Raw genomic sequence first — 24,840 nt, 5'->3', positions numbered from 1 at the left:
TTCTTGCTCAATATTATTGTAGAACTCATCAGTTTAATATGATTCACCATGTCATTTTACCGCTACTGGTATTTATTTTTAACGCTAGAACGTAAGTTGAATTATGTTTTGTTAAACACATGAATAAAGGAATCTGAATCCGAATCTCTTTATACGCTCAAATTCTCGTACTATCATGGTCTATCACTGTCATAGGCTAATCTTCTCTGAATCAAACGAGTATATAATATAATACTCAAATGGCACTAATTCTTTTAGTGTGGAAAATGCTTCATGATTGAACCAAATGTTTGCAGATCAATTATAAAAAGACAAAATATCTGATGCCCTTGAGAGAAATCGTCAATAGAATTGGGCAGGCTAGGCATGCCACACAGAGACTCTATGCTCTGGTCCAAAAGCATCAAGATTAGTACCAAAGTTAGAGTTTACAACTCCATTGTACAGAGCATTCTGATATGTGGCTTAGAAACATGGGAAATGACAAAAAGGGACAGCCAGAGACTAAATACAGTAAAAATGGATTTTCTTTGAAGAAGTTGCCGTTTATCTCGAATGGATCGGGTCAGGAATTTGGAAATTAGAGAAAGAGTCGGGAAGCAGATTTCAATAGTTGATGAGATCAAAAGAAGGCGACTTGTATAGATGGGACACATGCAAAGAATGGATGATGAATGGTTGCCCAAAAGGATAATGAATTTGAATCGACCATGAAAAAGGTAGAGGTTTTTCAGCTTTTCAAAAACCAATTAACAGAGGAGACAGGAGACGCCGTTATTCATTAAACACAATGTTCAGTTGAAGCCTAGTTTGAGATAACGACCAAGATAAATATATCCAGATTTAGCTTCAAAATCAAGCCTGAAAGCTCTCTGTGTTTTTCTTTGATTTGTTAGTGCATTCTTTCAGAGTTTTTCCAGAACGATCACTTGATACAGGTTCGAACTACACTGTACTGTATTGATTTACTCGCATTGCTTTCAAACTGCAAATCCTCTTTTTAATACATGTACTCATTTTCATATGTGTTGTTTTAGTCAATTATGTTATAATATACTTGGCACATTATTCTGCTGTGAGACATGTGCATACATTAAAGGCCATAAGACCCTCACATCAATCACTGATTTACTATGTAAATTATTGTCCTTACAGAATTAGCTCCGACTTGGAGGGATATGCAGAGCAGAGAAATGGATGGAGATCAGTTAATTACTGCGATGAATAGTAATAGAAAAAAGCCCAGTTGCCAATTTCTCGATTCGATTCAGTCGACTCAGTGCTTTCAGAGAGTGCTTATGTATGCGTATCATAAGCAGTTGAAATTCGCTAGACATTAGCACGGCAACATCGCCGCCGCTGTATCCCTACTTTTCTCTGCTCTAAAAATCCCTCCAAGTCGGTGCTGATTCTGATTGGACAATATTGTTTAGATAGGAAATCGTAAGGGAAATTTTAAGCTAGGAATTGATGTAAGGCTCTATGGCTTTCAATGTATGCACATGTCTCACAGCAAAATAATTTGCCAAATATATAAATAATTGACTAGAACAGCACAAAATGAGTACCTATATTGAATAAAGAAATTGCAGCTTGAAAGCAAAAAACAAAAACAGTACACTGAATTTCGAACCTGAATATGGATTTTTGTATAGACTTTACAGTATTAATTTGAGCAATGCACTTACAACAATCTTAAACCTCTTGTTCCAGGTCCCAGATCATGCCCCTACCACCGCAGAGTCCTGGACATACAGCTGACAACAGTCATGACAGTATCAGCTGTTAATCGAGCAGCATTTCCAGTTTAATTGTGCGACCGGAAGTGGGGACCGGAAGTGGAGCATCCCCGACCGGAAGTCGCGATGGGGCCATGGTGGAGGGGGGCACAGGGGATCTAGGCCTCCAGGCTGAGCCACTCGCTGTTGCTGGGGCTGTTCTACTTGTTTTTGTGCTGTCGCCCATGATATTATGCGGTAATCAGATAAATTATTATAAATAAGTTAGTAATACAGTACCTAATTACAGTGACCAAAGATGTGATCCAACTCACACCAAAGATATGGGCCAACAAAACATCACCCACCACAATGGTTCCCAATCAGCATCGCTAATAATATATTTGTTTGTATGATATCAACTGGGAGCTAAAACTGACATTGAAGATTGTTATTGATATTTACATTCTTGTACGATTTTATTGTATAATATAGATACATCGTGAACCTTCATGTTAAGCCTTTAAAACTAAGTAATGAACTTTGTCGTACATGACATTCATCTCAATATTGATTTGTTTGAAGTAAAGTTTCTCTGAAACGTGGGAGCATCATTCCACGTGTTTGTAAAACATTCAACTCCAGACTTGTTTGACTTACTGAAGGAAAGAAAGTGTGATCAAAGTGTGCCTGTTTGGTACACGTAAAAGCGCCTACCTTCGAGACGATTATAACAATAATTAGGGATCACGACTATTCTCTCAGACAAGTTGGAGGACACTTCGACATTTTCTGTACAAGTTAGAGGATACGTCTGTCCTCAACTAGCCCACGTCCCGCCAGAACTGCAGCAGTGCCCACGTCTGGCATGACTGGACGTTTCTATGGATGGTTCCAGTCTTCTGTAATAATTGGAGAATATGTTAAACCACACCTCCAAATAGTCTCCTGCTATAATACGCATATCACGTGAGCTGTGGAGTACGAGCTACTATCCTGGATCCTACCGACTTGAAAGTGCTGTTGAATAGTAGCATAGAGAAACAATAGTGTAAGTAGATATCCCATGGTATAGGGAATTTATGTCGCAGCTTTTACTGTTATCTCAAGCCGATTACTGTCGATTATTGTCAATTTTTACTGTTTTGTTGGGGTGATAGTGTATGAACGGCACAATTTGAGAGACTACAAGCATCACACAGCTGCATAGGAAAGAACTACGTGAACTATCGGCTTGGGATAACAGTAAAAGCTGCGACATAAACGCCCTATACCATGGGTTATCTACTTATGCTATCGTTTCTCTATGATAGTAGCTCGCACTCACACCTTACGGTATATACATAATATAGCAGGAGGTGTGCTTTTACGTGTCACGTGTGGTTCGCAGCCAGAGGCAATATCACACCACTAACAAAGGAATGCCCCATAGAAATATCAAATATGAGTAGGATCGGAGCGCTACAAATGAATTAATAACTACAATTGAATTTTATTGCTACATGATTAGTTTGGTCCAGGATTTATAAATTTAATGTCTCTATGTGAGGTGATGCTCAGGCCTAAACATTCATTGGAATGTCTCATCATATTAGCTACTGTTATTTTTCAGGATTGTGAAGGTGTGATAATACTATTCAGTTTGAAAGCCTGTCTGATTGGATTGTAATCTGTTGGATCTGTTTGTGAAATGTATGTTTTAATTCTGAAATAAATTTATTTCTCTACCACCGAACTCATTTTTTCCAAATTGTCAAACATAGTATCTGTTTAATTTGTGCAGGTAACTCGCTCATTTTGACAGCAATGTACCGCTACAAACGTCTGCGAACTCCAAGCAATTACCTGATAGCATCCTTGGCATCGAGTGACCTTGGCATAGGCCTAGTTCTGCCCTTTGGACTGTACTTCGAGCTAACTGCTGAAAACACATCAGTCAGCGCTTTCTGTTTCCTGCCCTACTGCTTGGTCATATCGCTGTGCTGTGCTTCGGTGAGTTTTTTAATATAATGGAGAGTAGTTATTTCATTTGACGTCGTTTTCTCGAAACATAAAGAGTACGATAGTGGCGATTGGCTCCCATGCCAGAAAAATAAATATCTCCAAAAATGTATGATAAAAACAGAGAACTAACTTTTCATGGAATTTCACTACAATCTTTGCAAACTTTGTCTGATTCTCTTACAGTTTCAATGCTTTTGAAATTAATAGAGTATTCTACACTGAGGATTACCCAATCAATATACACTACAACCTTTTTAACTATGAATTAGCGATAAGCTCTTATTCATTGAAGACTGTGAAGATCAATCTGTGTATTTTGTTTTTTATAGTTAGCTACTTGAAGCTCGAAAAGTAGCTTGATAAGATTCATCCTTGTCAGTCAACAACGATAGGAATTTTCTCCATCCAAAAGTCTGATTTTAGTTTGGATAGATGCCTGGCTGATTTCGACTATCATGCCCGGCTTCACCAAGCTCGGTCAATACATTTGAACATGATCAAACCGGGTATTTGTTAATATGAGTGCAGTAGAACTATCGATAGAAGCTATTGCCATATAATCATAGTCTGTGCAAACGTTAGTTTGCATCATTGCTCTTATATACAGTGACTATAAATACAGTGATTCTATAGTCTCTGTACTCTTATCTTGAGTAGCCTACAGCGCTGTCACATTAACAGAATCCAGAGAGTCTGTGAAATGATTATCTCTGGAGAATCCAATGAGTCTGTGAAATAATTATGTGAGAGAAAAGCGAACAAGAAAGCGTAAGCCTTTCTCATCTAATAAGAATAGAAACGGCAACAGTGTAGTACTATTATTCTATTGAAATAACATTGTCCATTAAGCCCCGTGCTGCAATCTAAGGATTGCAGGGGCTATAGTGCACTCATTGTAAAACATAGGCGATTTGATCATCTTCAAATGTCTTGACCGAACTTGGTGAAACCAATTATCAGATTCCTGATGTAATAATTGAACGTTTGACATTCAAAAAGAAGCTGTATTCCATTGGACTCCAGCAAACTTTGGATTTCTCATTTGGAGTTCTCATCGTCTATGTTGCATTTATAATTTTTCATTTAGGAAAATAAAGTTTTCAAATTTTATTTAATGTTAATATTTCTAATAAAATAAATTTGAAGTTCTTGTATTTTCATGTATGTGCTTTAGTTAAGTGCAGTAGCATATTTTTATTCTTTTAAGTTTTTTGTATTTTGTTTTTGGTAAATAAAAAAGTTGATAAATTCAAATTCAAATAAACCCCATCAAATCAAAATCAAATCAAATTTTATTTCGCCACAACAAAAATAATACAACAAAAATAATAATCCTCAAAACAAAGTTGAAAAAATACATATTGATCAATATTTAAATATACACGAAAAACAACTTTGTCAAAACAAAATAGCATGTTTGGCGCTGCCTGCAAAACCGAAGTTTGAGTGCTGGTAGCGAGTATCAATATTAATTTTCAATATAAAAAAATTCAATGAAGAAATGAATAGATTAAACCAGAATGAATATACATATGAGAAGAAATATTAATAAACATAGTATAAATGAGAAGGAAAAGTAAATTCAAAAGTGTAATTTGAAGCACTAAAATATATAAGTAGCCTAATTAATGAATGATGAATTCCATTATGTGGCTAAGAGATAAATATTACATATTATTATATATGTGGTCAGAAAAATAAATTAAAAATTACAGAGTAGAAGACAGAGAATGAATCTGAGAAAATACTTTTGAGGTTTGGAATAAAGATAAAAAGGTAACCGCAATAAAAGAAATATAGGATAATTAAGTGAAGGTGGCATTTACTAGTGCATTATGTGTGAATGAATTGCGAGATATTCACTGACTTTATCCATTCTGCTATCTTTTTAATACTAGTTTTTGCTATTAAGTTATCTGGTATGAGGTTGATCAGTCTGTTACTTATGTAAGGCAATTGTCTCCGGCATACAGTCATGTCTGTTCTATTGATTTGGAAACTACCCTGCATACGGAAATCGTAAGTTCTAATTTGTGGTGTAAATTGATTTATATTTTTAATTATATATAGTATTATATTCTTAACAAATAACTGTCTAACTGTTAATAATGGAAATTCAATGAAAAGGAGATGTGTAGGGTATCGTCTAGGTCGGCCTAGTGCTGCTTTTATTATGTGCTTTTGAATAAGATAGATTTTATTGAAATGTGTGTCTAATGCTTCACCCCATACCCTAATACCATATTGCAAAACCGACTGGGCATAAGCTTTGTATATTAACAACAGGATATCTAGATCACCCAGCCCGTTCAATCTATGAAATTTATGGATCACATGTTTCATTTTTTGCAAGTATTATTTATGTGAGCATTCCATTTGAGTTGTGAATCCAAAATGACTCCAAGGTATTTTGTCTCTCTCACTCTCTCTAGTTTTTGACAATCATCTCTCTCCCGCAAGCCTACTCACTCACCATAATTGTTATTATGAGTGCAGTCTGAGTAGTGGATTTTTATTCCAATTCGAAATGTATCAGTAGGGATAGCCCTTTCTGATGGAGAGAAAAGCATGTATACACTTTTTTCACATTTAGTGTTAGCATATGATGATCAAGCCATGACTTCACTTTGGTCAGACCAGACTCAGTCAAACGCTGAGTCTCTTGCCAGCTGAATCCAGTGAAAATCAAGGCCGTATCATCTGCAAAGGAGATTGCATGACATCCGTTCATGTGGATTTTCAAGAGTTCATTGATATAGACTAAACATAATATCGGCGAGAGAACAGTACCTTGAGAGAGACCGTATTCAGACAATGAACACTTTGTTGGTTTCAAGGATCTGTACTCTTTTATGCAAGTAACCTTTAAATAAATTCAACACATTTCCCCGGAAACCTATTCTTTTCAGTTTATGAGGAATGGTATCATAGGCCTTAGCCAGGTCTAGAAAAACTGCCAGGGTTTTTTTACTGTTTTGGAAGTTTTGAGTTATAATTCTTACCAACTCAGTCATTGCGTCTTCGGTGGATTTTCCCTCTTGGAAACCGTATTGGTTAGCAGCAATAAATTTATATTTTTTAAGGTATACCAATATACTTTTCTTAATTATCTTCTCGAAAATTTTCGATAGATTGCTGATAAGACTGATGGGGTGGTAATTCTCGGGCGCTTTCCTGTCACCAGATTTATAAAGTGTAATTATTTTTGCAATTTTAAAATGAGATGGAAAATAGCCAAATTCGAAGCACTTATTAAATAACATTGACAAGGGCTTAGCTATGTACTCAGCAATATTCTTCAAGCATATGTTGCCTATTCCATCTATCCCCGGAGAGGCATTACTTTTCAAGCTCTTAATACAAAGTAATACCTCATCATAACTCGATGGGTGCAAAAAGAATGAATTCGGAGAGTTCGCCGCTGAACAAGGTGGGTACTGTGAGTTTAGCAAAATCTGTGTAGACCTATCCTGAATTTTCTCTGCATAATTTCTCCCTACTTCCGAAAAATGTTTATTCATAATAGCGGGGTCAATTCCGGTGATTTATACTTACGTTGCATCTCTAAAATCTCCTCTATGCAGTTCCAAGTCTTTTTACTATTACCTTTGGAGTTTGATATTTTAGTTCTATAATAAACAAGTTTAGTTTTTTTAATAAGCTTGTTCAACATATTTCTATACATTTTATAAGTATTTTGTAATTGGATATTGAAGGGTTCACTGTTCAATTTTCTATGCATCTTGTCTCGTTCCCTGATGGATCTTATCAACCCTGGAGTTATCCATTTGTTTAGTGATTATTTCTGTTTTTATTTTTAATTTGAACAGTAGCGGATTTTATGTACCGCATCAGTTTAGAGTAAAATTCATGAATTTTATCATCTAAATACATATTATCGCCATTAAAAGAAGTCTCATTTTCCCAGTTTTCTTGTTTTAACTTGTCAATCAATTTAGTATAATCAATTTTTTCAGTGAATATCTCTCCAATACCCTCCGAACCTGTGTATGAGTTTCCTAAGTGAAAAGTTGTACAGAAATGGTCCGTAATATAAGTTTTTTGTATAGAGCTAAGGACATAACTATCTCTAAAATTAAAATTTTTCCAAAATATATGATCTATACATGTATTCGAGTTACCTGAAATACGAGTAGGTTTATTTATAAGGGATTGCAGACCATACATTTGCAAGAGACTGTTGTATTCCGTTGCTAAGTTACTGTTGCTTAAAATGACAATATTTAAATCTCCAATGAAGAGAACATTTTCAGCTTTCTGAATACCAGATAAACTCGTATCTAGACATAACTAGATCAACCTTAACTAGATAACCAGATCAACAATAAGACATAACTAGCATGTACCATCCTGCTCCGCAAGGGTCTAATTAAAACATGACAAACTGGAAACTTGACCTACTGAAATCTTGAAGAAACGAAAATAGGCCTATAACCATCGTATTGTACATTCTTAGAAAAGCCAGTATTACAGGCAAAAAAATCAAATCCACCAAGAAGCAACTAACACAGCTGCAACACAATAAGCAATAAGACCAAGCCATAAATATCTCTCAGCATCGACTTGATAAATTTAGAAACTCTCCAATTTGCGCAGGATCACGATTCTTCAAACTTATCCCACTACATCTTAAGAATATTGAGAGCAAACGACCACTTGTCTCGGAATTAAAAAAATATTTGAATTCAAATAAATATATACATACAGTCTCTGAATACACAGAGAAACATACTTTTTAACTACTGTCAAAACATCTTTTAATACTGTTAAAACATTTTTCGGACAGCCAGTCCTTCAATTTAATTGACCTTTGAGTCAATCTCAGATAAAACATGTGTGAGAGAGTTCAATATTTTCCTGCTCATGTGATTAGAACTACCTTGAAAACAAAGTCCCATGTGAATCTATCGTTAGAGCATTCCTAGACCTCGTTTTGTACCCGTGTACAGCCGATCCTCTAGCCCAGGAAGCTCTATGTTTAAGTCCATAAATTGAAAATCTATATGCAAAATTTCAAGTTAATCAGTTGCGTCAGTTGCGTAGTTCAGACGTGATAATTTTCGCGTCATTCGTGAATTTCCTATCCCGTATGTGTATAAGCCAATCCACTCCTTTATTATATTATAGACTAGCAAGTAACCCGTGCTTCGCAAATGTCTAATACAAAACTTGAAAAACTAAAAACTTGAGCTACTGATATTTTGAATAATTTAAAATAGGCCTATAACCACCTATCCCGTATGTTTATAAGCCAATCCACTCCTTTATTATATTATAGACTAGCAAGTAACCCGTGCTTCGCAAATGTATAATACAAAACTTGACAAACCAGAAACTTGAGCTACTGATATTTTGAATAATTTAAAATAGGCCTATAACCATGTCCGGTAAATTAAGAATCTATATGCAGAATTTCAAGTTAATCAGTCCAGTAGTGCAGACTGAATGATGCGCCAAACATCATTTTCCTGTCCCTTTCGTGTATAAGCCAATGCATTCCTATATTTTATCATAGACTAGCAAGTAACCCGTTCTTCGCAAGGGTCTAATTACAAAACTTGACAAACTGAAAACTTTACCTGGGTGCAGAAATCTTGAAGAATTAAAAATAGGCCTATAACCATGATCGGTAAATTAAGAAACTATATGCAGAAGTTCAAGTTAATCAGTTGAGTAGTTCAGACGTGATGATTCGTCATTCGTTAATTTCCTATCCCGTACGTGTATGAGCCAATTCTTTTCTTTATTATAGTCCAGTAGTTCAGATGTGATGACGCGTCATTCCAGAATGTCCTATCCCGCACGTGTATGAGCCAATTCTTTCCTTCATTATAGTCCAGTAGTTCAGACGTGATAATGTGTCATTCGTGAGTTTCCTATCCCACACGTGTATGAGCCAATTCTTTCCTTTATTATAGTCCAGTAGTTCAAACGTGATAATGCGTCATTCGTGAGTTTCGTATCCCTATGGCTGTAAGCCGGTTCTTTTCCTTTATTATAATATAGATTATTGTGAGCAGGTGATAGTGATGTCGGCCATAGCCGTAGACCGATTCACATCACTGGCGCAACCGCTGCGCTACAACAACCTGATCACACACACGTCGGTGGAGCGCTACATCCTGCTGTTCTGGATGTATGCAGCGCTGGTCGGCTTCTCACCGCTGCTCTACTCGCAGTGCATCCTGGGTCGTGGTGTGCCTCCACGCAGCTGTGACTTCGCCTCCTTCATCGACCGACCTATTCAGCTCTTTCTCTTCTGCATGGTGTATGGACCTAGCGCCGTTATACTACTTGGTGAGTAGAAATAGTTATTTGTATATCTAGAGTGAAAAGTACTGTTTTTTCTCCCTGAGGGAAAAGTTTTCAACAATTTTCCTGAGGGAGAAAAAGCATTTTTCACTCAATATATACACAACATTTTTCCTCCACCTACATTTTTATAAAAACTGCAAATAAAATAATTTTTAAAAACGTACTTGACCAAACAATGTGTTACAATATAATCTAAAAAGTAAACAGAAACATCTGGCTTGTAATCACAGTTCTCCGCCGACAGCGCTATGCGCTATTGTCGGTAAAAGTTGTAACAACAATGGCTGCCACAGCTACAGCTATGATGAAGTTCCCGTTTGAAATTTGATGAGTTAATGAGGAATATTGTTTGACTGGTATTTTGAATAACGTGAAATAAAAAAAACTTTTATACATTTCTTTAGTATAGTGATATGAAGTTTGTAATAATTTTAGCATACAAACATAAATTTCATATATTGATTAAATGTCTGGTTGAGCGTTGAGGTATTGAATTTAGTTGGTTTAATGACTACTCTATATGCTTCCTCATCTGAGCTTAGACCTTCTAACCCATTTCTAACCCACATGTATTTCAAGTGTACGTTTTTAAAATAGTGATGCTTTCCATGTTATTTAAATGGAGTTACTTTTCCTCCCTAGGGAGTTTTTCTGCTTTTTAGTACCAAGAGCGAAAAAGTGACACTTTAGTATTATGTTCCAGGGAATGAAGTAAGTACTTTAGACAGTAGGTGGAGGAAATGTAAAATGATAAAATTTATAAGATGAGTAGATGTCAATTTACATCTAAATTGGGTGTAGAGAGATGTAAATTAGAAAACTAGCCCACGTTGGGACAATCCCACGTTGGGACACTTCAAGTTGTGAGAAATTAGTGTTAGGTTGGCAAAAACTGCGTTGTTTAATCAGCTGTTCATATCCTAATTTAAGATAAAATAATTTCAGTTGTTGCACCAGTCGTTAAAAAATTAAATACATATCTCTGTAGCCTTGAAGTTTTTCTTGAGGTAGAAAAATTTCAATTTTCACTCTAAAAATCCACCATTCAAGATAACGGCCAACCAGTTTACAGATGGAATTAAATAGAGATTGCATTTATTCAAATGCTAATTAATGTATAATTATTATTTAACGAAAATCCTAATTAAATGCTATAAATCACCCCGGAGACTTCTGCTACTGCAGACATTGACAACAGGGTCAACAGCTAGATGGAGATCCGATGAGAACTACTATCCAAAAATTACTCGCCATCCCGGGAATCGAACGCGGTACCTCCTAATTGCCAGTCAGGAATGCTTACCCTTACACCAAACTGACAATCTCTGGATAGCAGCGCTCATTTTATACGAAGTAACGGCCATTTACAGCATTTAATTAGGATTTTCGTTAAATAATAATTATACATTAATTAGCATTTGAATAAATGCAATCTCTATTCAATTCCAACTGTAAACTGGTTGGCCCCTATGACTTCGTATAAAATGAACGCTGCTATCTAGAGATTGTCAGTTTGGTGTAAGGGTAAGCATTCCTGACTGGCAATTAGGAGGTACCGGGTTCGATTCCCGGGCTGGCAAATAATTTTTGGATAGTAGTTCTCATCGAATTTCCTTCTAGCTGTTAACCCTGTTGTCAATGTCTGCAGTAGCAGAAGTCTTCGGGGTGATTTACAGCATTTTATTATGATTTTCGTTAAATAATAATTTATACATTCAAGATAAGTTAAGTCTCACAGCTAATAAGGATTCTGTATTATTTATGAATATTTTGACACATAGAACATTATTGTACTCTTATTTAATCCAGTTATTCGTCTAAATCGAAGACATGACCATCTGCTCACCTTGGGACAGCCCATTTATTGGGACACCGCAATCATTATATGCTCATATCATAACGATGAACATTGCTTCTGAATCTTATTTATTAAAGTAGGCTACATATCAATTAAATAAATATGATATAAATGATTATAGCCTGTAATGTAGGTTCAGAGCTAGCCCAATTCAAACACAATTTGAGATCAAACTTCACAATATTGAGTTCGTTTCTTATTCTATCTATGCATCCATGTCTAGCTCTCTATTCAATTTAACTCAAAATATTAAAAATGTTTATTTTTTCCCAACAGAATTAGTTCTTTTCTGGGATAAATTGGGTGTCCCATCGTGGTCGATCTCAAGCCCAGGTTGGGACACTCCCAAAAAAAATTGTTTCTGCAATGAAAAAAAAATCAATTGACAATCAATGCAGTTGATATCCTCAAGGATGAAAGTGTAAGCAAATAAAATAAATATAAAATTGAAAAATTAAGAATTTATTGATATTTTTAAGTTTTAGCTGTTTGAATTTTGGTGTCCCAACATGGGCTAGTTTACCCTAGATGTAAATTTATAAGAGAAGTTAATCGATAAGAAAAGTAAATTGGAAACTTGGATAATACCAAGGTACCTAGAATACAGGGTGTTGTGGGTATGTATGTATTTTAGGTAACCTACATTGGATAATACTTTATTACCAGCTGTGATATTCAATTAGCCAACGCATTGTTCTTCAATGTTTTACTTACTTTTTTCTAAACTTGACTTTTTTCCATTTACACCTCTCATCATCTTCTACTTATTCTTCCTCTTTTTCGACCTGATCTATCAATATTCTTTCTCCGTTTTCTTGAGTATTCTCTCCTCTTCTTTGGAGTTTTTCTCCCCCTTTTATTCATTCACCTCTCTCTATTCTTCTACTCTCCGTCTCTTTTTTTGCCGCTACTCCTTTTAGTCTTGTTTCTTTTTCTTCTCCACCAACACCTCATTGATATTCTTGTTCTTGTTCTTCTTATTCCCTCTTTTATTTCTTCTTCTCCTCCTTGATTTTCCTTCTTCTTGTTATTCTTCTTCCACTCTTCCTCCTCCTTCTCCTACCTCTTCCTTTTCCTCTTCCTCTTCCTACCTCGATCCTTCCTCTTTTCCCCCTTTTATCTCTTCTGCATTTTTCTCCCTTTTTATGTTGTTCTTCTACTTTTCTCATTCATCCTCCTCTTTGTCCGCTTTTATTCACGTCAGTTTCCTCTCCTCCTGCCCATCCTATTCCCTCTTCTACCTCTTTTTCTCTTCTTCTCCTTCTTCTTCTTTTTCACCTTTATCTTCTTCTCCACCTCATCCTTTTCCTCTTCACAACCGCTCTGCCACAACAACCTGATTATTTTTCCTTATCATTGTTATACTTAGACATCATTGTCCAATCTCCGCGCCACCTCAAAAAAACATTCTATTCTACTTCACACTCTTCTTTCTCTCTTTCACTTTCTTCTTCTTTTTCACCTTTATCTTCTTCTCCACCTCATCCTTTTCCTCTTCACAACCGCTCTGCCACAACAACCTGATTATTTTTCCTTATCATTGTTATACTTGATTACCTTATCATTGTTATACTTAGACATCATTGTCCAAACTCCGCGCCACCTCAAAAAAACATTCTATTCTACTTCACACTCTTCTTTCTCTCTTTCACTTTCTTCTTCTTTTTTCCTTCTCATTCAACTTCTGATTCTCCTCCTTCACAATATTTCTCTTTCTTTCCATGAAGGTGACTTTTCAATGTTTTGTTGACAGGCTGCTACTGTTACATCTACATAGTGGCCAGATACCATGCCAGAGCGATCTACACCGTCGAGGTTTCACTGCGACAGCAGCAAGATGGCGCTCATACCAGATACGGCCAGACACTGGCTATCACTGTTGGACTATTCATATTTCTATGGACCCCGTTTCAGGTGAAAAATAATCCTAGCTCTTCGGTTATATTTAGGGCCGGTTTCCGAGCTCGGGATTTATAAGGGATGTTACGAGCACGGGATCCAAGTTCTGGACTTGCAGAGTCTAGGTCTGAAATAAGCGCTCGGGTCTAAATCGACTTTCTGAGTCATGTGTTTATCTTCTAAACTCCAGATTCTCGACTTGAGTCCAGGACTTGAAGAGATAATCATGTGGGAAATTGCCAATATTATACTGTTTTATTGTTGGCATTATAGCAGAACAGAGAACAGCTGATTAAAGCGGGCTAATTCAAATGAGCATGCTCTCCAAACTATTTTGTAACAATAATTTTGTTATAATACGTTTCGATTTCTTTGTAGGTTTTATTCAAAGCAAAACCTAACTTTTTGAAACATGAATGAATAAACATTTCATTTTACGTGATGCTATTATTGATCTTTGATCCTAACCAGTGGTTTTGGAATAAAAATTTCAGTAGGCTATTGAGTTGGAAAACGTATTTGTTTTGAAAAAGAACTGAAATGATAATTTATTATTGTTATATTTTTATTATTAATATGCTGAATATGACATTGATTAATAACATCCACATTGTGAGATAGAATTCCAAGGCAATAAAACCTACCTCAGTCGAGAGTTTAAAATCACGCTGTTCTAAGTTCTGGACTTAAAGATTTTTGATAAATCCTTGACTCGGAAAGAGGTGAGAATCTAATTCAAATCCTGGACTTATAAGCCCTCCACTCAGAAAGCGAAATTATAAACTCCAGAGTCTAATGTGATCTCTAAACTCCAGGGTCTATTCAAGTCCTCGACTACATTAACGCTCTGATTCGGAAAGCCAATTTTCTGACTCCAGAGTTTAAAGCCAGTTAAAGTCCAGAACTTAGCTAAATCCCGAGCTCGGAAACCGGCCCTAAATATATGATTCCAAAATAAAGTAGTTATTAGTTTCATTATTTGTTTCTATCAAATTTTGATAGATTTTGGACTTGATAACTCCTTTTCCTGAAATTTTAGTGTTCACAAGCTATATTCATAATAATTTATCTGGATCTTCTGTTACTGATGAAGAAAAAAGGAGTATTATTACAGGTACGGTATTGAGATATTCCGCGTTCCATAATCAGCAATATGAAAGCAATAAGATATGAGGCGTTTCAAAGATCAACAAAAGAAGTCACTAACAAGATCTTTTCAAATATAATAGTACTTATTGAGTTTCCAGAGTAATCCTCATTTTAATGATATTTCGATATTAGCAATATTATAACCAGAAACATTTCAAGTCCTACTTGAAATACAGTTGGGAAAGTTAAATTTCTTCTCTCCACAAAGTAATTCACATTTACAACGTCTCGCCTCATTTCAGGTGTTAAAATATTCACATGCCTCAAAGAACTTTGATAAGAACCAGCTTTCTCATCAACAGAGACAATCAATCTCTTCAACATTGTTATCACCTTGAACATCTTCATCAAAAGATCATATCCTTTCACATCAACTTCCAAAGCAATCTACTGCAAATTGTCAAAGCATATCCGACTTGTTCATTAGGTAAATTGGAGGGTCTTTTCAAAAAGAGGATGAAAAGAGAAGGAAGAGAGTATAAGTTGGAAAAGTAAACAGGAAATTTTCACCTTTTCTGTTTAATTAGGTTCCTGCTAAATTTGCACATTGAAGGTACTGATTTTTTTACGAGGCACTCAGTAGATTATTCTGCCACAGAAAGTAGAGGTTATAAAAGTGAGGTTGAAGGGTGAGGGAGATATAAAAGAGGGCTGTTTTGTATTCTGTGGTGGTCAATGAATATGCATAAGGAACTTCGTTTGTTGCTCGGCTCACCTTGTGAATAGTGATTATTCCTTGTCACATTGTTAACTTGAAAGTGACATGTTTCAAAATTACAATTTTGATGAGGTTTTTTATCGCTATCAAATTATGGAATATTATGAGTGTGGATGAGCATGATAATTAACATGAACAACATATTACCATGATGAACTCTGAGCGATTCGTCTTTTTAACGACCAGGTTTCAATTCTTGGTTCGTATTGGAAAACATTAACTTTAAGCTGATCTTACTGTTTATTCTACTAGCAATAACAACTCATTTTATTCAAATTATTTCATTCCACTTTAGATATGGTTGAGTTTACAAATTGGGTTGTGATTGCTAATGAAATTTTAATTTTATCATCAGCAATATTATCATCGATAATTATTATAAAATAAATTGTTCTCATCGATATTATTTTATAAAATCATGGAATCTTTTGACTTTTGATGCAGAAATAACTGTTGTCAATATTCATGAAAGAATCATTTTTTAAGAATTTAGCCTAATAGTTTAATTCTAGATCCATGAGATTTTGTTACCTACAAAAATATCGTTGAAAGTGTGGAATTATTCAATAAGAGGTAGAGTAGAGAAGAAGTAGTTAGTTGTGATTAGTCGGATTTATTTCTTCATTTTGAATGTATTTCTCATCATAAAAAATAAAATGGATAAACATTTGACTTACACAGAATTTTCAACCAGTTAGTTCTGCAACTCAGCAATCCAAAGAATACTGTTCATTCCACATTACACCAAAATTCACCTCCACATCACTATAGGATGTGTAATTAGAATATAATAGAAATACTGGTTAGGACAATGGTATCAGACCAGCAGAAGGATCAACCTTCCAGAAACAAGAATATAAGAGTCGTGAGAGCCATTGAAAAAAATTTAGGGTTTTGAAATTTTCGAATTTTTATTTGACAGTCTAATATCAATTTCAAATTCACATTCGAGGCTCAGGATTTGATTTAAAATCTCAGAATGAACTACAAATTTCTGTAAAAAAATAAAGATGAAATTTTTTAATAATCGATTATTTTCACACAGGCCTGCGTCCTTCTAGACCTGTTCCGTTGGACGAGCGTTTCGGCCAAGTGGATCCGCGTCTACCTGGCACTTCCGATCTTTGCGAGCAGCGCGGTCAACCCGTGGGTCTACGGCTACCGCAACTCAGAGCTGCGTGCGGCCGTGCAGCGCATCCTCGAGGAACTGTTGGGCAAGATGGGCTTCGACCAGCCGCCATATTGTCCAGATGCTCGCACACACACGCACGACCACGCCGAACTGAACAGTTTTGCGTCGCACGTGAGGCTGTGTGCCGTGTCGCCCATGAGGTGTACAGCGCTGCTCTTGCCTCCTGGTGAGTGGATAGGTTTTTCAGGCAGAGGCTCACCTAAAGGTGCAAACAGATTTTTGCGCAACGTACACGCGTATTTCACTTTTTATCAGCTGATGCTAAGCCTATTATATTTGTATTGGTACAGAAAAGTAAAATACATATATAATCTGCTGATGAAAAGCGAAATCCGCGTGTTCGTGTCGCATGAGTCTGTGCACACCTTATCAAAGAGAGGTTCACTGAATACATTTTCCAATGAGGTTGATCTAGATAGTTCTCCGTAGATGTTTTGCCATAGAATAACCAATCTATCATATTTATTATACAGTATCTCCTCTCTTATATAACCTGTTAGGCTATATCTCTGTTCCATCTCTGTTATGACTCTACTTTACAATCAATCTATTATATTTCCTCCAAGGATTTGTTAAGTAGTATACCGATGAGGTTTACGAAAGAAGTTTACCCTGTTAGGGTTACCCTCTTTACTAAAGAGTGTTGCTGAAGAGGTTTTCTAGATAGGTTTACCGGAGCAGTTAGGCAAGAAGTTTATCGGCGGAGTATACCTTCATTCCTCTCTATTATCACTATTGGAAAGAAGAGACCAGAATAACATAGTATTTGCTCTTGTGTGCGTATATGATCTCTCTCAAAAGTGATTACTCTCATCAGCTGTCAATCGTTGGACTCATGAATACTATAAAGTCGTGAAAGTCCACAATATTTTCCTTCTCACTATCATGCATATACTGTGTGATTGTTCAGTTGAGTCTATGACAAAGATGTTGAGTAGTCACTGTCACTGTGAATGGGTCTTGCTGCTCCAAGACCCACTCTCACACGCTCATGTTCGTTTACATCGTCTCTCGGCTACCATAACAGACTATATAGAATATCTGATTACAATAATAATTCATAAAGTAGCCCTGAAGATAACACCATAAAGCTGACAATATAAGAAATAAGAATGATAATTATTATAGAGAATATAATAGTTTTGCTGAAGATGTTCACAATCACTCAGCTCACCATGACACTACAATTTTCCTTCGATTTCATAATCCAAATTTTCAATTTCCTCCTTAGTTTTTCAGTATGCCCAATTGATGAAAAATAAGGATATTCGATCAATCAATTTTTATTAACCTTCTCTTTCTAACATACAACTGTACTTTTAAGATATTCCCATTCTCATCTCGATACTCGTTCAATAAAAGACGATGAGTGAGTTTTCAATGGTGAGATTCTACTTGCTCAGCTATTCATTAAGTATAGTAAGAATAGTAGAAGAATAGTACCGGTACCGGTAAGTATAACTCAACAGCCTTCGCTGTTGAAGAATGTAGAAAACGTTCTATTCTAAAAGTATGGCCACTGTAACTGGACTCCAGACGAGTTTGTATTCATGGTTATCATAAGAATATATAATTTTATAAATTATTTTCAGAATAATTTTATTTTAATAATTATTTTTCAGAAAAATCTTAATTATGGGGCTCGGTAGCAGGAAAGCCTGTTATACTTCAACCGTATTCAAATACCACGAGAAACGATCAGAGAAGCCTTTTTAAAAAAAATGAAGCCCTCTTTGATTGGTTCTCGTAGGTCGTAACATTCAATCATGATTAAAATGTAACAGGCTTTTGTGCAACCGGACATGAGACTTGGAGAAAAGGGAAAAAATTGCGAGGCACCTGTTGTATCTGTAAAAAAACCCGCGACTTCCGATCACTCTTCAGTGATATTGGATCCAAACTGTCAGCATTGGTTGAGTGTGAAGGTCAGTACATACTTACGCGCCACGAACAAGCGCATTTCGTTTTCTATGAGTTGATTATATCTATACTTGTACAGAAACAGTAGATTACAGATATAATAAGCTTAGCATTAGCTGATGAAAAGTGAAATGCGCGTGTTTGTGGCGCGTGTCTGTATGGACCAATTTCAATTATCAGGAATGCTGAGACTGTTTTTAAGTGAATCTCCCCATATTCGCTCATCCATTGATTCAACCATATTTTTAAAAACTATGACGAAAAACTTATCAGTTAAAGATTTTCTCATATTGTGAGATGGAAATTGATTGAGTGATTAGTTTCGATTTTTGCCTACAGGTGAAAGTTCAGAGATAACCGTGAAGGAGGTGATCGGAGTCGACCTTGAGACGGCCTTGGACCAGCCCGACTGACAGTTGAGTCCATCTCCGATGACCTTGTCACCCAACACGGCCTTGAGTGCCAGGCATTACCCAAGTAGCACTTACTCTACTAACACTTTGTCCGTCGATCGGGTCTGATTATAGTTTCATGAATGAGAATGATAGAAAGAATCCTGTGTAGTACGGTATGCTACTTCTTCAAGCAACACTTTGTCTATGGATCGGGTTTGGTTGGTTCGTGAATGAGAATAATTGAAGGAAACCCAAATAGTACCATAGAATGAGCATACACGAATAACAAGTTTTGTTTGTGTACAAGTGAGTACAGAATTTCGAACCGTCAATGCTATTGTATCTTTTATGACTATGTGGAAACTCTTGAATTAGCACTGGAAAAATATATGAGTTTGAACAGCGAGACTTTTGCTCCTCATAGCTTGAAGTAAAAGAACTACGTGCATAACTGGCTTGAGCAATCGTAAGGCACGGTGCACACCAGAGAAACGCTTATGAAACACAGTTACAAGATGCCACTACCATGTGACAGTCTCTTGTAAGCATGCACACTGAAGGAACGTTAACTCCTCAAGTTTTAAGATGGATTTCGATAAAGAAGATGAGTCACCAACGAGAGTACAATACCAGCACCACTCATACGGCACCAGCACCGATCATCGAACTAACATAAAATTTACTCTTCTATAAACGTTTAAAAATTTATTGTCTTATCGACATGAAAGGTTTACAGAGCTTTTAGCGCTGAATTTTATTATGAAAAAAATTCCACGATATCTGTACTACAAACAGCTCTTAATATATGTAGAATTTTGAGTCATGCAAATGGAACCTACTGAGATGGACTAAATCCTGAATGGAACAATAGGCATCAAGGTTAGTAGATCATTCTGTTATCATTTCAACATCATATTTGAAACTCAATAAATAGTGTGAAATCAAGGTTATCAGATCTGACCATTATCATTTGTGAAGCAAGGTCAAATAAATAGCCTATTCAGTTTTAGACTAGTGTAAAATGAAAGCTAATAGATCAATCTATAACGCTAGCCTTGGTGAAGAACGAGGTAGTACCGGTTCCAAGAAAAGAAGACTAGTGGTATAAAGTAAAAGATTGATTTTTCAATCACAGGGATAAAATTGAAGATTGATTATCCACAGGAATAGAATGAGGAATATAAATAATGATTAAACCTGGAATTCTAGTCGTAATTATTATATTATAATAGTTGCATTTCAGTGTTAATAATGAATATTCTTCACTATATGATAATTATGTGACTTCCTATCAGATTGGAGCTAAGATAGAAAAAAGTCAATTCCAGTCAATTTTATGATTAACTGATTTTCCAAACAATAACTATCCTACTTATAAACAGTATTATCAAGAAGACAAAATACAGTATTAGATATAATATAAATACAGTACTGATTTCAGATGAAAGACATCTTCTGATTATCATTGAGATGATTGAAATTTCGAGTAAATAGATAACTATTTTCTATTGCAATTTAGTAGTATAGTAGGTATTATAAGAACTTGAAATCATGTCAACATATTTCGTTTCAGCTTCTACCAAAGATTATAGAATATTGTACTGTTGTATAATTATACTAAACTTTCAAATCTCTGTAAAAATATTAGATAAAGCGAATCCTCTACTTACGTCAATAATATGCGATTTACCCAAAGCCTAATGTATTTTTACATGTATTATTGAACAGATGCTGATTTTAGAGTAGATCTTAACTGATAAGAGCCTTTTGTATATTTTCTGTATATAGTATTAAAATCGTGATGAATTATAAATATTGATCTCGCATAATCTCTTAAGATGTTGACTCTATCTGGAAATTAAATAAGTTAGCATGTATTGTATGAATTCAATATAGCATTTAAAATGATGTGAAGACTAAAGTAGTGCTATTCTAAATATTGTACATAATATTGTGAGTTGGCCTATATTTTTAAATAGAAAGAGGGTAATGACCCAAAATAGGAGGATAACTCAGAAGATAGTAATATGTTTCTTGAATATATTGCTTAAATGTTTTCATGTAAATGGTGTTTTATTACATTAGACCTTCTACCATCCTATTGAAGCTTCAAATATTTCGAGGTGATGAAGCTTAATCTATTCCATGTATCAAACTCTTCCAATTATTCTATTCTGAATGTTCTCTTGAGAACTTCTCAATGATGACTACTTGTACTACGACTAGGTGGCAATTACTTTGCAGCTTCGAGATCGTATTGAAAAATATCGATCCATTCAAAGCGGTATAATAGAGGAACCGGGAACCCTTGTAGTAGCAGATGTATCTTGTTTATCAGAGGTTTTATTGAACGTGAAAAGATCACAATACCTGGAAAAGTTCAAAATCAATTTATCCGTCCACCTTTTCGATGCAATGCCGATTTCACTCTCTTTCTTATTTTTAAAGAATATAATACGTACTTATAATATGGATATAATTACTATAATCTGATGGAGATTATTATCTGATGGATAATAATAATGAAGGTAAGTAGTAAATTCTGCGTACTATATTACGCGTATGTTCAGCATGTTCTTGTATTGTCCATTAACTCCATTCTCATCAGAAGATATTCCAAGGATCTGCATCCTCCATTTTGACCAACAGAGCTGTTTGGGGTTCAGGGTTAATACGGAATTAGTTGCTGGGTTTGGCAATTGACACATGCCTGGCTGCATGTAATATGCTCAGCTGGTGGAGCATGTAATTCGGCCATTGTTAAATCCTGCAGCGTGCAATTACTGTAATGCTATGGGCACCCCAACAATAACAAACGACGTATATGGTACGACAATACTGCAAACAATGAGAACAGTACAATGGATCTTATCAAAATTTATTATTGAAATTGAATTGTAGGATCACGTTTGCTGGCATGCATCTTTCGTAATTGTCGAATAATTAATGTATCGTTTGAATTTTTTCATTTATTTCGAGCTTTTCCCAATTCATCTAACAGATACGGTTTGACAATGCCGAAAACATTACCCTTTCACGTACGATAGATGCTTTGATGAATCCATGTGATTCTTTGAGAACATAAAGTTTTTTGTCAATGCTGTCAAATTATTCAATAATCCAACTGGTACGGATGATCCCTTTTGCAAGCAATAGGTGCAATGACTAGAAGGATGTTATCGGTAAATCTGTTGACGAAAGTAGTCTAGTCGGTTATTCTCATGTATTTTTGAGTGTATTTTTCTATGAGATTCTCACATTTACAACATTATAGGAATACTGGTATGAAGGTGAAAATGTTATACAACTTTTGAGAACATGTACCTCTTGTAATTGTAGAAGATATAAAGAAGATTGCAGTGTATTTTATCAATTCTATTGTGATTTCAAAATTTTAAAAGGAGAGAAACCTTCGAAAAACTTATTATAAATTAATGAGATCCATTTTCTTATTAGAAATTCAAATAATGTTGTGAATGTGAAAATGCAATACCTACTGCATCAGGTAATCAAATCTTGGATATTAAAGAAGACAATAGAATACAGGAATAGAGATTTCAGCATAGATACAAAGTTTTGGAGTATTATTCCATCCCATTAATCCATTTGTTTGGTGATAGCAATAGATAAGTGATAAGCTCTCCATACAAAAATCAGGCTTGCTTGTGAATAACGAAGATGAAAAATTAATTCACCTTCATTTTGCGAATTCGTACCTCTGTAGTTGTTATATCAACAACAAGGAGTCCATATACCGAAAATTCAATCAATCCCAAGCTAAGCAATGAGGGAGCAGGTAATACGAGCAGCTGATCGTATTACCTGATATCGTACTATTCAAGTAAGCCAATAGGAGTCCTGGAGTCCACTACCAGAGGAGCCCTGGTTTTGATTGTGGGCAACGATTTTCAAATGGCTCTACATGGTGAACTGAGAATAACTGAAGTTTCGTACTGTATTTAGCCTCTTGCGCCGTGTTTTGTTTGGTTCCCAGCTGGTTCACTTTTTCGCCGCTTCCGGCGCTACTCTACGGATGATACCCAACAAGGACTAAAATCAATAGGGCCATCTCAGACTCAGACATCCACCCTCTCAATAATGTGACGTCATCATTTATCATCTCAGAATCCCAGCATACAGCTGCTTACACTACTACGTCCCTCATAATAACAAACGCTTTCCTAGATCGAGAAGAGTAGGCTATATTCAAAGGCTTATTTGAAAATATTACAAGTTTTGAGAATTTAGAGAAAACGTAACTAAGTAGCAGGGAAGTGAGAATCTAGTCTGAAATATGTGAGGACTGAGTGTTATGTAGGCTTAGGCTGGGTTTTTGAGGGTTTTACTAGATTTTGGAATAACCGGTTAGTAGCTGGGTTATGGATCCTTATCATCTTACTTAGAAGATGATTTGAGAAGAAGATTTCACATTTGGCCATGGTAAGTTTACTATTCAATTTGACTATTTTATTAATTTCTAACAATGTTTCTTGCTCTTTTCATTCTGGGTAAAATTGATACGATTCCATAATCGACGGGTTGGACGTTCGATGAGAAATGTTCTACTCTGACATATAAAATACTAATAAATCTTCCATGACTAGAAATGCAGTGATATCTTTGAACTTGGAGCTATTAAATAAAGCCTATAGCATATTCATCCATCCAATTACTCAGAATTATACAACTTCTAGAAAAATATCTCAGGCTGAAGCCATAATAGCGGTTCTATAATAGCTAGGGTATAGGCCTAACTATGTCGCACTTCCACATTTGTGTTCACTCCAAAATGAACAAGTAACAAAACTAAACAATTGGAAACAATAAAAACAGTCTAAACCTCGAAGAAACTATGAAACTTGGGACCAAAAAATCAAACACACAATATAAAACTGTTCATGAAGACATCTTTTTCATATAAGATGTTTATCAATATTATTAGTAGTAGGTTTTCAATATTAGTTATAGGCCCTATAACAAATATTCATGTTATTTTTGAATATTCAATTATTGTATTAAATTGTATCCGGCACTTTTAATTTATCAAAATCTGTAACAGGTGAGACAAAAAAATTCCAGTTTTGATATCCAGTAATATACCCACCATTTCAATAATAGGAATAGGGAGAATTTAACAGTGCCTCACGTTCGACTAAGGAAAACTTACAAAAGCCATTATTTCCAGCAAACAAAATTATTCAACAGGCTGCGGCTAGAAATTAGAGCTATTCCAGTTGGGCGTTTCAAGATGGTAGACTAGTTAGCAAGAGGGTTACATTCAAGTCTTTCTATACAGTGCAAGAGTTTCTTGAATGTTAGTATTGTTATTAATGTCTACCAGAGTAAAGTTTGTATGTGTTTTGTCTATAAAATAGCTATATCGAGATAATATTACACTTGTGGTACAGTGTTGATTGTTCTAGTCAGTTTTGTTTCTTTCTTTTCCTATGACTGTATTCGGTTGGTTCAGTTGTTGGTTGTATTGTAACTGTTATTGTATTGTTACTTCTGCCAGTGCTATGATTTTTTTACTTCTATTGTATTGTTTGTATTGTGACTTTTTCCTATTACTGCATTGTATATGTTTATTAGCAATAAAATATATCTTATCTTATCTTATCCTACTAATGATAGAAAGCCACACATCACGT

At 35.4% G+C, this 24,840-nt stretch overlaps 1 protein-coding gene across 1 annotated transcript in view; it reads left to right on the top strand.

Moving 5' to 3' along the window:
- The window catches only part of LOC111050300 (adenosine receptor A2b), a 96,960-nt gene extending 75,708 nt beyond the window's left edge, over nucleotides 1–21,252 (top strand). Inside the window, exons 2-7 of the mRNA XM_039425962.1 lie at nucleotides 1,714–1,976; nucleotides 3,502–3,710; nucleotides 9,764–10,040; nucleotides 13,670–13,830; nucleotides 16,728–17,040; nucleotides 19,134–21,252. Of these exons, the coding sequence (XP_039281896.1) occupies nucleotides 1,874–1,976; nucleotides 3,502–3,710; nucleotides 9,764–10,040; nucleotides 13,670–13,830; nucleotides 16,728–17,040; nucleotides 19,134–19,207 (1,137 nt within the window). The 5' untranslated portion in view covers nucleotides 1,714–1,873 and the 3' untranslated portion in view covers nucleotides 19,208–21,252. The remainder of the gene's footprint in view (nucleotides 1–1,713; nucleotides 1,977–3,501; nucleotides 3,711–9,763; nucleotides 10,041–13,669; nucleotides 13,831–16,727; nucleotides 17,041–19,133) is intronic.
- The last annotated feature ends 3,588 nt before the right edge of the window (nucleotides 21,253–24,840 follow it).

This window comes from Nilaparvata lugens, chromosome 4 (genome assembly GCF_014356525.2).
Source record: "Nilaparvata lugens isolate BPH chromosome 4, ASM1435652v1, whole genome shotgun sequence".
NCBI lineage: Eukaryota > Metazoa > Arthropoda > Insecta > Hemiptera > Delphacidae > Nilaparvata > Nilaparvata lugens.
This window is presented reverse-complemented; position numbering and strand designations above follow the sequence as displayed.